Consider the following 13147-nt stretch of genomic DNA (forward strand, 5'->3'; position numbering starts at 1 on the left):
AAAAAGTACAATTATGACATTGATATTCTCAAAAAAGTGTACTATCAAAGGGTAATTTTGGAAAACCAACTTTTTAAAAGTACAATAATTGTACTACCAAAAAAAAGTTGGATTCCATAAAAGGGACCATTATTTTAGAACGGAGGGAGTATATATATATATCATTCTACAATCGTGGTGTTTTTATTTATTTATTTATTTTTAACTGTGCCAAACATGCCAAATTGAGTTGCCATCACTGTAATTCGTGCTGAGCTGGAAAGTTGGAAAAAAAAATTGCAGTTAAAAAGACCGAGTATACTTACATGTCAGCTCCAATAAAAGATCTCCACGTAGACGGAATGAAAACAGTGACCGCCTGTAACGAAAGTCTCATTCTTCTCGGCCAAGAAAGACAAGCTCAAGACGCAATACCGAAATTGTTGTAACTCTTTCGGTGTATACACTGACCGTTACATACCAGGTTCATAGATTCGCGGAACTGGAATTCAGGTGTCGTTTGAAAAAATACTTATTTTAATAATATTTTTTATAAAAAAATATACAAAATAAAAATAAAAATAATAATATAACAATTAAAAATAAATTTTTAACTGTTTCACGTAAATATTTAATTCACAAACGAGCCTCAGTCTCTCTCTCTCTCTCAAAAACTCTTCTTTTTTCAACAATCAACAGGTATCTCTCTCTCTTCTTAGCTTATTCTATTCAAGTTCAGTTGTGTTGTTTGTGATCTTGAATTAAAAACTAATAAACAAAGGCCTTTGATTTGTTCTTGCTCTGAATTTGTTGTTTATCTTTTGTACAGTTGAATCTAATAAAATCTCCATCTGATTTTGTAAAGAAACAAAACCCATTTGATTTTTCTTCTCTTTATAGTCTTTCCTTTTTCAACAACCAACAGGTCTCTCTCTTTGTTCTTTGCTTGTTCTAGCAATTCAAGTTCAATTGTGCTATTTGTGATCTTGAATTGAACTAATAGACAAAGCCCTTGGATCTCTCTCTCTAGCTTGTTCAGCAATCTTTCTCTGAATTTGTTGTTAATTTTTTTACACTTGAATCTAATAAAATCTCCATCTGAGTGTAAAAGAAACAAAACCCTTTTGATTTTTTTCTCTTTGTTGTGCATCTGTGTAGAAAAACCCTAACAGGTTAGTATGTACATCTGATGGATAATTACAATCCTTACAATACTGGCTATGGCTATGGATACCCTCAGGTTCCACCACCATACCCATCTCTCAATTCTGCTCCATACCCACCTTCTGCTAATCCCCCTCTTCCTTCCCCATACTACAATGCTTCTCAGTCTGGCCCTCATACCTATCCATACCCACCACCAGGTCCTCCACCTCCAAGTTCCCATCCAGGGCCCTTAGAATATCCCTACCATCCACAATCAAATTCTGGCCCGCTTCCTTATCCATCCTACAACAATTTTCTAGTCCCTCCAGTAGCCAACCCCCCTCCTCAGACAAACTTTCAACACCAAGGTAGTTTCCAATATGGCTCATCTCATTACCATCATCAATCCTCCGGCCACTTTTCCTATCCAGCATCAGATAGCTACTCTGGTGATCCATCCCGGCCCAATAGTTTCTCCGGTCTTCACCGCCAGGATAGCACATCGTCCGCGGAATCTGGGTCTACAATGAATCATGATCATGCCAGTGGTCATACCCCCAATTACCCTCCACTTTACCCACCTATAGATGATCTTTTAACTAATTTCCATATATCCGATAATACCACTTCTGTCCCGGCATCACCTCCAGCACCTGCAGCACCATCGGCACCAAGTTATGGTCCAACATTGCATAATCTAAGTGCGAGGCATGATACCCAAGGGACCATATATGGGTATCCCAATACGTCATTTTCGAGTAGTTCGGATGCTTCTCATTCAGGGCCGCTTGATTCCCCCGCTCATCCTGAATCCTATTGGAACTCATTTATTGATTCCCCACGTAATCAGAGTTTGCAGATTCAGCCATTTTCAACATCCAAGGGGTCTTTGAAAGTTTTGCTCTTACATGGGGACTTAGATATTTTGGTCGACAAGGCTGAAAACCTTCCAAACATGGATATGTTTCATAAAACTTTAGGAGATATGATTAGCAAATTACCGGTGAACATGAGCAACAAGATTGAAGGGAGCATGAATCATATGATCACTAGTGATCCATATGTCTCCATTTCAGTGACAAGTGCTGTGATTGGGAGGACTTATGTGATTAGTAATGAAGAAAATCCTGTTTGGAAGCAACGGTTTTATGTTCCTGTCGCACATTATGCTGCTGAATTGCACTTTCTTGTTAAGGACAATGATGTTGTAGGATCCCAGCTTATGGGAGTTGTGGCAATTCCAGTGGAACATATATACTCGGGGGAAAAAGTTCAGAGATCGTATCCAATCCTCAATAATAGTGGGAAGCCCTGCAAGCCTGGTGCTGTTTTGAGTCTCTCAATTCAGTACAGACCAATAGAGAGATTGAGCATTTATCATCATGGAGTCGGAGCTGGTCCTGATTATGTTGGGGTTCCTGGGACATACTTTCCCCTTAGGAGAGGTGGGACAGTTACTCTATATCAAGATGCTCATGTACCCGATGGTTACCTTCCTATTTTGAAGCTTGACCGTGGGATGCAATATGTGCATGGGAAGTGCTGGCGTGACATCTTTGATGCAATACGCCAAGCACGGCGTTTGATTTATATTACTGGTTGGGCAGTATGGCACAAAGTGAAACTGGTTCGGGACAGTGATTATGCATCAAGTGGCACTCTGGGGGATCTTCTAAAGTCAAAGTCACAAGAAGGGGTGAGAGTGCTGCTGCTTGTGTGGGATGACCCTACTTCAAGGAGTATCCTGGGATACAAAACAGTAAGTAGTTTACCTTGTATCCTAATTAGTTGATGTAATTTCAGTTATATCATAATGTCATTTAGGGACTGTGGAAAGTGATTTCTTCTATTGATTTATTGTTTCAATGCTAAAACTCTGTAAACAGTAGGGTTGTAAATTTGATATCTGAATTGCAAACACATGAACACAAACCCAAAGAATTGTGATTGACAACTACTTTGTTACTCAATACTCATTTATATATTGAATTTAGCAGAGATATATTTTTATACATGTATAATTTTGGGTATAACTGAAATATTCATTACGAGATATGAAATTAGTCATGTGGAGATAAAATAAAACTTAAATTCAAAGCTTCATTTGTATTTTAATTCAGACAAGATTATAGGACTAATTTGTAATTCTCTTCGTTTACAAACCTAAGCCTTGAGCTGTTGGTTTGAGTTGACAACGTGACATTTTGCAAGCTTTTTTTTTGTTAATTCTTGTCCACATGCCTCTTCATGTAGAGGAGTTGACTGGAGCTTAATATGCTTAATTTACCTGCATCTGTCCATCGCTCCAAGGATTTGCATTGTTTTTCTCAATCATAAAAATGTTTTCCTTGAATTAATTTCTCTTCCATAGCACTCCCCAAAGTTATGGTTTGGTTTTAAAGTGTTCCTACATTTATTGTGTCATTTAGCACTAAAACTTGAGAATTGCAGGATGGAATCATGCAAACACATGACGAAGAAACTCGCCGATTTTTCAAGCAGTCTTCAGTGCAAGTGCTGCTTTGTCCCCGCATAGCAGGAAAGAAGCATAGCTGGATCAAGCAAAGAGTATGTGATTGCTTTTTTCCTTCTCTCCTCAGTGTCGTCTCTCAGCCTATATGCCTAATGGCTAATGCTCTACTTTTCCCACCTCAACGATAATTTTATTTTCCGTCGGTGTTTGGAAATTGTAAACTATTTGCAATGATAAAGCATAGATTAGCATTACTGGAAAACTAATTGTTAGCCCAAACTTGGTGGGCCATAGTTGTTGCATTTTGCACTTCTTCCACCATTTATATTGAGGACATCCAAAATGGTCCAAGTTGCTTGACTTCAAGCTAAAATGAGCTTTAGCATAGGAACTGATGCCCAAAGTGGTGCACCACATGCATTCTTATTCTTATGTTTTATATGGAAAACAGATTGCTGCATTACATAGCTCAACTGTTGGGAAGAATCTTACGTTGTCGGTCCATATGAATGGAACTGGTCTTGATTTCAGAAATCAGCATTGCTATGATATATGAACAACAAATAAACCTAGGTTTTGGGTTTTAGGGAAGTAGAAAGTCAATTGAAAATCGAAATGATTTACGGAGAAGGCCATTGCCCAGTTCTGTCTTGCTGCAGGTTGCTGGGTGGGCTGGATTGAGTATAAATGTAGCCTATGTTAATTGCAATGGTTTGGCCTGGTGGCAAGGCCTTGGGTCTTGGGCGTGTGCCCCTTCTGAGGTTCAGAAATTGAAACTTCTTAGGTACTAACAATTCCTTGGAGCCATCAGACTGGTGGAAAACCCTTGAATTAACCGTAGTGCACGTACGGGAAACTCCTTACTGTGCACCCCTGGGGATTAGTTGGGTTTAGTTGGGTTTTGATCCAGACACCCCGGTCTCAATAAAAAATGTAGCCTTTGTTAATATCTGAACAAAGTGGCTAGTTTGAGACTTGAGGCACTTAAAATCATCATGAAACAAACTCAGTGCAGTGGCAAAAAGAAGAGAAAAAGGGGGTGCCAAACTGTGAGACACTCGAACAAAATGTTGACTACATGCCACATGCTAATTGTGAAGGATACATTAATGGGGCAAAGTAACATCGTCAGCTTTTGGATAGCCTAATCCAGAAAATTCATTGATAATAACAACCCTTTTTCTCAAAATCATGGTGGAATACTCAAATCTTTAGAAATTGTATGATTATGTGTCTGGGTGTACTTTGTATGCCAAGAAGCTTCCATGCTTTTAAGCATGAAATCACAGTAAACACATAAGCTGTAGTTCGTGGTTTCTCTTGTTATATGGCTCATTAGGAGAGAGATTGAGCCTAAGAAGCAACGACACGAACACTGACATGTGATAAAACACGGACACGCTAACACGACAATTTTTGAAAAATTGAGGACACGACGCATGGGGGTCATGCGTGTAATATATATATATATATCTATTTATCTAGTTTGGTACATGGTATTTGTTGAGATTATATTGGATTAAACTTAATTTTCTTACTATTTTGTTATCAGGAAGTTGAAACAATCTATACACACCATCAGAAGACTGTGATTGTGGATGCTGATGCTGGCGATAATAGAAGAAGAATTATAGCTTTTCTTGGGGGACTGGATTTATGTGATGGTCGATATGATACTCCACAACATCCCCTATTTAGGACTCTACAAACTGTGCATAAAGATGACTATCATAACCCTACCTACACGGTAATTTCTTAGCAGTTTTTCTCTTTGATAATGCATTGCTCTCACAAGCTAAACATTAAAAAAGAATATTCAATTGTGAATTTCAATTGTTCGAATCATTTCAAGGCAGAGAGATAAGGCAAGGTCCTAGTTGTTAGCCTTCACTAGAAAGGTTTCCTATGTAGTAGATGCTTTTCAACAAATTACGGCTAGATCTTTTTTATTTTATTTATTTATCTATATATTTTTGTGTCTTTTTTCTTCCTTTGTTACATTTTTGGTTGTGGGGTGCTACTTTCTAGAGTTAACCTGGTAGCTCTACAACTTCTAGCCAATGCTTGAGGATGCAAATCAATGGGGGTGTTTGGTGTGGATTATAAGAGGTGATTATAGCTTATTTTAATTTGGGAATCTGTGTCAGTCTGTTTAGTGCAGCTTCTGCTTAAAGCTTTTTAGGCAGAAATAGCTTAAATAAGCTGAAAAAAACTAATCATTTAGAAGCTAGAAAAAGGGTGCTTCTACTTACAACTTTCTGATTATCAACTTTAGCTTACAATAATCCACACCAAACACCCCCAATACTGATCTACAAATTTTTCTTTTGTGACCCATGAATGTGTTATTTATTTGCGTTCATGTTATTAACTAACAGGGGAATGTTGATGGTTGTCCAAGAGAACCATGGCATGACTTGCATTGTAAAATTGATGGTCCGGCAGCTTATGATGTTCTAGCAAACTTTGAGGAGCGCTGGTTGAAGGCTTCTAAACCCCACGGCATTAAAAAACTGAAGATGTCTTATGATGATTCTTTACTCAGAATAGAAAGGATGCCTGACATAATTGGGGTGTTTGATGCTCCTTGCCTAAATGAAAATGATCCTGAGGCTTGGCATGTTCAGGTAAATTGATAAATATATATATTGAATATTCTAGTCGGAACTGAAATGGTCTTAGTGGTCGTGTTGTATAACAATGTAACGTCATGTAAATGCAGATTTTTCGTTCTATTGATTCAAATTCTGTTAGGGGTTTTCCTAAGGATCCAAAGGAAGCTATTGGCAAGGTAAGTTTTAACTCTGTTTCAGAATTTTTTATTTATTGATTTGATTTTGTGGATATTATTTGATGACTTTCTCTACCAGAACCTGATGTGCGGGAAGAATGTACTTATCGATATGAGCATACATACAGCATATGTAAAGGCTATTCGTGCTGCTCAGCATTTCATCTATATTGAAAATCAATATTTCATAGGGTCTTCATACAATTGGAGCTCCCATAAAGACATAGGTAAGGAACTATTCCGTCACATGCAAAAATCATGATGTTTATGTTTCTTTTTCTAAAAGCACAAATGATAGAATCTTCTATAGACCGAAAAATACCCAACCCAGATTAAACTGGTTGGTTTGCATCGTTATAATTCTATAGTTTATTTTTGGGTTAACCAAAACTTAAAAAAGTTTTATCTGGCATTTTTGTTTATGTTATGCAATCTTAGATATTATGGTGTGGAAAAATTGATGCAATTTAAGAATACCTGGTGGACTTGAGCATGGTTAATGATTATCTCAAAACTGGGTAGTTGAAGTCACTTTTGGCATGAAATTTGGTTTGCAGAAGTGGCTTTTCAGAGGGGGGGGGGGGGGGGGGGGGAATCTTTGAAACTTGCTTGGTTTTAGCAAACAACAAGACTGGTTGAGGATTTTTTCTATCTCTTTACTTACGGTGGAGGGTTTAATAGGATTAGGTAGTTCTTTTGATTTGCTACATCATGTTTTAGTTGAGAGTGAAGTGGCCTTTGATACGACAATAAATAGATGCTTTCCTGAGCTTTTATGCTTGAATTCCTTTACTGAATACTGATTGTGAGCATATTTTCTTGCTGCAGGTGCAAACAATTTGATTCCCATGGAAATTGCCCTTAAAATTGCTGAGAAAATTAGAGCACGTGAGAGGTTTGCAGCTTATATTGTTATTCCGATGTGGCCAGAAGGCAATCCAACAGGTGCTGCTACACAAAGGATTTTATTTTGGCAGGTAGGAACCAATTATAACTTCAACGCATAGCGTTGTACTTCTACATTTTAAAGGCAGCTTCATAGATGGATAACTTTGTTGCTTTTTTTTTTCATTGGATTAATTTATTTCCAATGGGAAATCAAAAAATTCTATTAATCTGCCCAGCAGTGTATATACGTCGGAAGGATCAATTTTTGATTTTGAAATTATCTCTCTCATTAATTGTACAGAACAAAACAATGCAAATGATGTATGAGATCATTTACAAGGCTTTAGTGGAGGTTGGGCTTGAGAATGAATACACCCCACAAGACTATTTGAACTTCTTTTGTCTTGGCAACCGTGAAGTTGCAAGCAGTGACAGTTTAAGCACAGACCGTTCTGCTGCAGCAAACAGTCCTCAGGTTTCTCCTTTATTTTTAAATTAACATTTTGTTTAGCCAATATTTTTCATTGCTTATTTTTGTAATTTTCAGTTTCACTATGTCAAGTATGTACATAAATGATCTATATTTTTGTATTTTAGGCACTGAGCCGGAAAAGCCAAAGATTCATGATTTATGTTCATTCAAAAGGCATGATAGTGGACGACGAGTATGTAATTATAGGGTCTGCAAACATCAATCAGCGTTCAATGGAGGGCTCCAGAGACACTGAGATTGCAATGGGAGCCTACCAACCTCATCATACTTGGGCAAGAAAACTATCCAATCCACACAGACAGGTAACCTTTAATGAGATATTTATATTGAATATTTCATATTTATTTTAGAATCTCTTATTTATGGAAATAAAATGAATCAGAGTTTTTGTGTACGCACTAGTGGAATAAATTCTAAAAGGAAGCTATTAATATTAAAAATAATATAGGCTTTCCTTTTCTTTTTTTTTTCTTTCTTTCTTTTTCTTTTTTTTTTTAATATTTTGCTTATAGAAGTCAAATTATGAAATTATCTTCTAGGATGGAGTAATTACAAGATAAAAGTGGTTGGGCAATTGCCAAAAATGAGAAGAGAATGTGATTGATGTCAGTTCTAGAAATTGTGAAAACACTAAAAATGGTTAGAAGCCCATCTTAATTACAATAATTAGTGTGAACTTGTTCCAATTCATTTGGTTAATGCACAATAATAAGAGACTTCATTTTTATGGGCATGTATGTATGCTTTGCAGATCTACGGATATAGAATGGCGTTATGGGCAGAGCATACTGGAGTCATTGAGGACTGCTTTACAAAACCTGAGTCTATTGAATGTGTGAGAAGGGTTAGGTCAATAGGTGAGATGAACTGGAAACAGTTTGCAGCTGATGAGGTGACAGAGATGAGGGGACACCTCCTGAAGTACCCAGTTGAAGTTAATCCAAAGGGCAAGGTTAAGCCCCTTCCCGGATGTGAAAATTTCCCGGATGTCGGTGGACGTATAGTTGGATCATTCCTTGCCATTCAGGAGAACTTAACCATATAATCAACTGGTAAGTTCTTTTTTTTTTGTTGTAAACTAAAGTGAGGTCCATACACCTTATGGGTTAGATACTAAACTAAAGTGTCGATTTGTGACATAAAGTAACTTATTGTTGTTTATAACACAAATAAAATTAGTGAATTACTAATCTGTTCTTATTGTGTTTTTATTCAATTTGTACTGCCCACACAACAATGCTTGTGTGTGAATATAAAGGTCTATAATAGATGAGACTTTTGTAGTCTTCTTGATGCTAGTCTGCTGCTGAACTATCAAATTTGAGCTTTATCAGTCAATCATATACATGCGTTACAATGGTCCTGCTGGTGATAAATAGAAAGTATTAGTCAAAACACCCTTCTATCTTTCCGATAATCAATTTTTTTTAGCTTATATAAATTATTACCTAGCAAGTTGTAAGCAAACCAGAGCAGAGAGCCTTTAGCCTACCAAACTTCTATGGAAAAGAGTTTGGTACAATTGCTTACAAGGATTGTATATAGTTAGTGGTGGTGCGAACCCTAGATATGAAAATCCTAGGCAGAGAAGATTGTTTCACCTTATACACTTAAGTTGTGTTTAGTTTAAAGATTTGAGCAGGAATTTAAAAAATAAAAAATAAAAAATAATGTAAAACTAAATATATTTTATTATTATTTTTTCTTTTTTAATTCTGCATCAAATTCATAAACCCAACACAAGATAAGAATCATCCAATCAAGTAATCGTTCCAAACTTCAATATATACGTACATGTGGACCACCAAACTTATCCAGACTGTCCTAACAACTTAGGCCCAGACTCTAGATGGGCCACAAATTGTGAAAGTGGACTCACAAACCTACAACTTTGTTGGTCCCATCTGTGCCCTTACTTTTAACTGGATGATTATAGGGTATTTTCCCATTACGTGGTATTTTATGATATTATAATTAGTAAAGAAAGTGAGATATTATAATTTTGAATTGAGTAATTGAAGAATATGAAAAATCATGATAAATAATAATTGGTGAAAGTATATAAATGCATAATATTCTGAAAGTACCTACTAATTTTCTATTTTAACTCTCTCATTGAAGCAATTATTTAATGCTGTGTTTGGTTGAGGGATTTGGGAAGGAATTTAGAAAAGGAAAGGGAAAAGGTGTGTGAAACTAGGTGAAATATAAGTATATTTTATTCACATTTTATCAAATTTTTTCCTTTCCCTCTCCAAATCCCTCTTCAAATCCTCCAATCAAACACAGTCTATGTGTGATATTAAACATAACTTTGTTTGTAAGCCTAATTTAAAATCTTATGTGGGGAAATTATAATTTGCTCAACAATCAAACATAGGTTTAGGCGAGGGGTCTGCTTTGAAATTTAAATTTATATATATATATATAATAAATTTCACAATTAAATATTAAATAATTGATCGAAATTGTGTTTATTTCTCTTATGGATAAAATATACTCCAAGTCAACACAAGATCGTGGATGTTTGGAAAGTGATTATTTTAGAGACTTTTTGATTTTTTGACTATTTTAATAGGTTATTTTAATTTTTGTATTTAGAAAGATGAGATGAATTTTTATTTGAATTGTATTGAAATATGTGTTGAAATGATGTTTGAAGTTAAAATGACAAATTTGTCTATAATCTCACATTTTTTAAAATTGATGTAAAGAGGCAAAATCGTCATTTATTAATAATGGGACAGCATGTCAATGTGACAGTGGTAGGCTGTGCCTACACTGTCACTGACAACCCACGATTTTAACTTTTTTTTTTTTTTTTAAAGTGTTGGTTTATGAGTTTTTTAGCTTCTTTTTTTAGTTTGAGGTTATTTTAACCACAAACTCAGCTTTTCAAACACCTCCATTGTGTTAAAAAGAAAAAAAAAAATGCTATGTAAATCTAAATATAATACAATAGTAAATTATTTTCAAAATAAATTTATACACATATACATATTTCATTTCCCAAACACCTACGTAGACTCAATGGTGGGCTCCATTGTAATCTGACCCCAGTTTACACGTCATCACTTCAAATCCTCTCACGTGCGCTCTCTCTCTCTCTCTCTCTCTCTCTGCGTATAGAAAAAAGAAACTCTGAATTCAAAAACTCACGCTCAAAACTACTTGAACGTCCACGGCGAAACAATCAAAAACTCTGAATTGAAAATCTTCATGGTTTCGAAGACTCTGCATGGCAGTGGTGACTCACAGAACGAGTACTATTACTACTACCCATGAACTGAAGCTCTCGTTTATCGTAAATCTCCATTGAAAAATCTCTCAGCATCTGAGTCGGAATCGTAGTAGTTCCAGATTTACCAGAGCTCGAAGTACTCGGTGCACTAATCGAAACAGATTTCTCAGTCTTAGCCCCAACTGTAGAGGTCGTAGTCACTGAAGACGATAAAGCTCGGATCTCTAATGGCGGTGTTGTTTTGGAGGTTGTTATGTTGATGGTACTTTGTTGCATGGAAGCTACGAACGGTGAAATGGGTCTCGCTGATACGTTTATCAATGGTGTCGTCCAAATTTGGGGCTGATTCGAGGGTCCGGCGATGGCGGCTGCGGCGGTTGGTGGAACGATCCAGAATGTTGGGGCTGAATTTGATGGTATGGCCCACATGGGGATTAGGGTTTGAGTGGGTGGTGATGGTGTTGCTCCGCCGCCGAGTGGTGGTACTATGGCGGTCGGGGTTTGGGGGAGTTTGCGTTTCTTTTTCGTTGCGGCGGCGGAGGTGGTGGGGATCTGGAGGGTTCCGCCGACAGACATGGCGATGGCGGGGACAGTGCCGGTGCCGGTGGCAGAGATGATGGAAGGCTCGGCGTGTTCCAGCAACCACCGGATGGTCTCGCCGTCAGACTTGTGGCGGAGCTCTCGGGTTAGTTGGAAGATCCGGGCGGCGCAGGTGGCGGGGATTCGGATTCTCCGCCCTCGGCCCTCCACCTTGGTGTGGCGGTCCTTGGGAGGCGCCGCTGCAGATGGTCTGATCTGCAACGGCAGGGGCATCGCAGCCGCCGGTAACATCCCAAATTCCGCGGGTGGCTCCTCCTTCAATGTCACTGCTGGCGGCGGCGGCGATTGACGTAGTTTCTGGGGTAGCTCCGAAGTTAGCGGTGGCGCTGAGTCCATATCACCTCCACCGTTGATTCTGTGATCACTTGTCTGTTTCTGATCGTCTTCTACAGGCTCTTGTTTCTGTAGTGAAATCATTTTGAGATAGAGAGAAACAAATCGAGGAAGAAACAGAGGAGAGAGGGTGGATAATGGATATATATAGATATATGAATAATGTTTTAGAGCACTAAATTGGGAGCTCTAGAGCATCACTAATGATGTGGCACAGTGGCCCCCACCAAAATGATGTGATGTTTTGGCTTGAGTTTGTTTTTTTGTTTTTTTTTTAAGCTCATTAGAGCTATTAGTGGTCCAAAAATTAGTGGGATGAATCACCACTCATAGATATATACAGGGGCGGAGCTAACATGGGCCCAGGGGTCACGCGCTCCTGGGTTTTAGAATTTTTTTTTTTTTAAGCAAACATAAAGAAAATATTTTAAATAAAAAATTTTATAAAAATATTATTTTAAATGTCATTGATATTTTTTAAATAATAAGAATAATAATTGTTATTTTGATTGAAAATAAAGTGGTTACGATATTATTATCTATAAAAATTTCAACATAATGGTAATGTCTATCACTATTGACATGTAAACATAATTAATCTCAATGAAAATATATAATTTATTGAATTGTTAATTACATTTGACATGGAGCGTTCATTCTTCATATGTTTCTTTACTATTAGTTGGTGATATCACATGTTAATAATGACGTGGTATAACTATTATATTGAATTTTTACGTATATTTTGTATAAAAAATTACTTTATCATTATATAATTTATTTTAAAACTTTATATTTAAAATTTTTTTTAATATTGTCCATGATACACTAATTACAAATAATATTTAGTTTATTTGGTTTTAGTTTTCAAAAAATTCTATATTTTTTATTTTTCGTATTTTGATGTTTTCAATAAATTTTTTTAATATTTTAAGCAAATTTTTTAAATTTTTAAACACATCTAACATAAATATACCTAAAAAGTATAATATTTGTGAAAAAAATCTTTAAAAAATACACTAATTACCAAAAAAATATAAAAATAATATGAAAATTCAGTATATTTTTCGTATTTGTGTGTATTTATTAATTTTTTAAAATATTTTTTTACAAATATTTTACTATTTGGATACATATCTAAGTATTGTGCATCTAAAAAAATAAAAAAAAAAATTATTTAAAATTTAAAAAATATTCACTAAA

The 13147-nt window shown here is 36.2% G+C and overlaps 2 protein-coding genes across 3 annotated transcripts; one reads left to right on the top strand and one right to left on the bottom strand.

The window, feature by feature from the left end:
- The first annotated feature begins 604 nt into the window (after positions 1-604).
- On the top strand, positions 605-8962 carry LOC114273557 (phospholipase D gamma 1). 2 transcript variants are annotated; one of them, XM_028215368.2, is made up of 11 exons: positions 605-678; positions 1138-2884; positions 3577-3693; positions 5151-5345; positions 5977-6225; positions 6321-6389; positions 6469-6616; positions 7218-7366; positions 7579-7752; positions 7875-8072; positions 8522-8962. In XM_028215368.2, the coding sequence occupies exons 2-11, from the start codon at positions 1169-1171 to the stop codon at positions 8813-8815; spliced, it is 3309 nt and encodes a 1102-aa protein (XP_028071169.2). In that variant the 5' UTR covers positions 605-678; positions 1138-1168; the 3' UTR covers positions 8816-8962. The 2 variants fall into 2 exon arrangements, with proteins under 2 accessions (XP_028071169.2, XP_082772827.1); XM_082916701.1 differs by lacking the exon at positions 605-678 and having other exon boundaries at positions 686-2884.
- Positions 8963-10709: 1747 nt separating this feature from the next.
- Positions 10710-12065, bottom strand: LOC114273556 (transcription factor TCP9). The gene has a single exon (XM_028215367.2). It carries the CDS (start codon positions 12026-12028, stop codon positions 10988-10990), a length of 1041 nt encoding a protein of 346 aa, XP_028071168.2. The 5' UTR covers positions 12029-12065; the 3' UTR covers positions 10710-10987.
- Between the last annotated feature and the right edge of the window lie 1082 nt (positions 12066-13147).

The sequence above is a fragment of the Camellia sinensis genome, chromosome 2 (genome assembly GCF_055761805.1).
Source record: "Camellia sinensis isolate YWXY chromosome 2, ASM5576180v1, whole genome shotgun sequence".
Taxonomy (NCBI): Eukaryota; Viridiplantae; Streptophyta; class Magnoliopsida; order Ericales; family Theaceae; genus Camellia; species Camellia sinensis.

Excerpts from the sequence above, each read along its gene's own strand:
- LOC114273557 (XM_028215368.2), top strand. The coding sequence starts at position 1,169 with ATGGATAATTACAATCCTTACAATACTGGCTATGGCTATGGATACCCT. Across the intron at positions 3,694-5,150 it reads ATAGCTGGATCAAGCAAAGA|GAAGTTGAAACAATCTATAC; the intron begins GTATGTGATTGC and ends TTTTGTTATCAG. Across the intron at positions 6,617-7,217 it reads GAGCTCCCATAAAGACATAG|GTGCAAACAATTTGATTCCC; the intron begins GTAAGGAACTAT and ends TTCTTGCTGCAG.
- LOC114273556 (XM_028215367.2), bottom strand. The coding sequence starts at position 12,028 with ATGATTTCACTACAGAAACAAGAGCCTGTAGAAGACGATCAGAAACAG.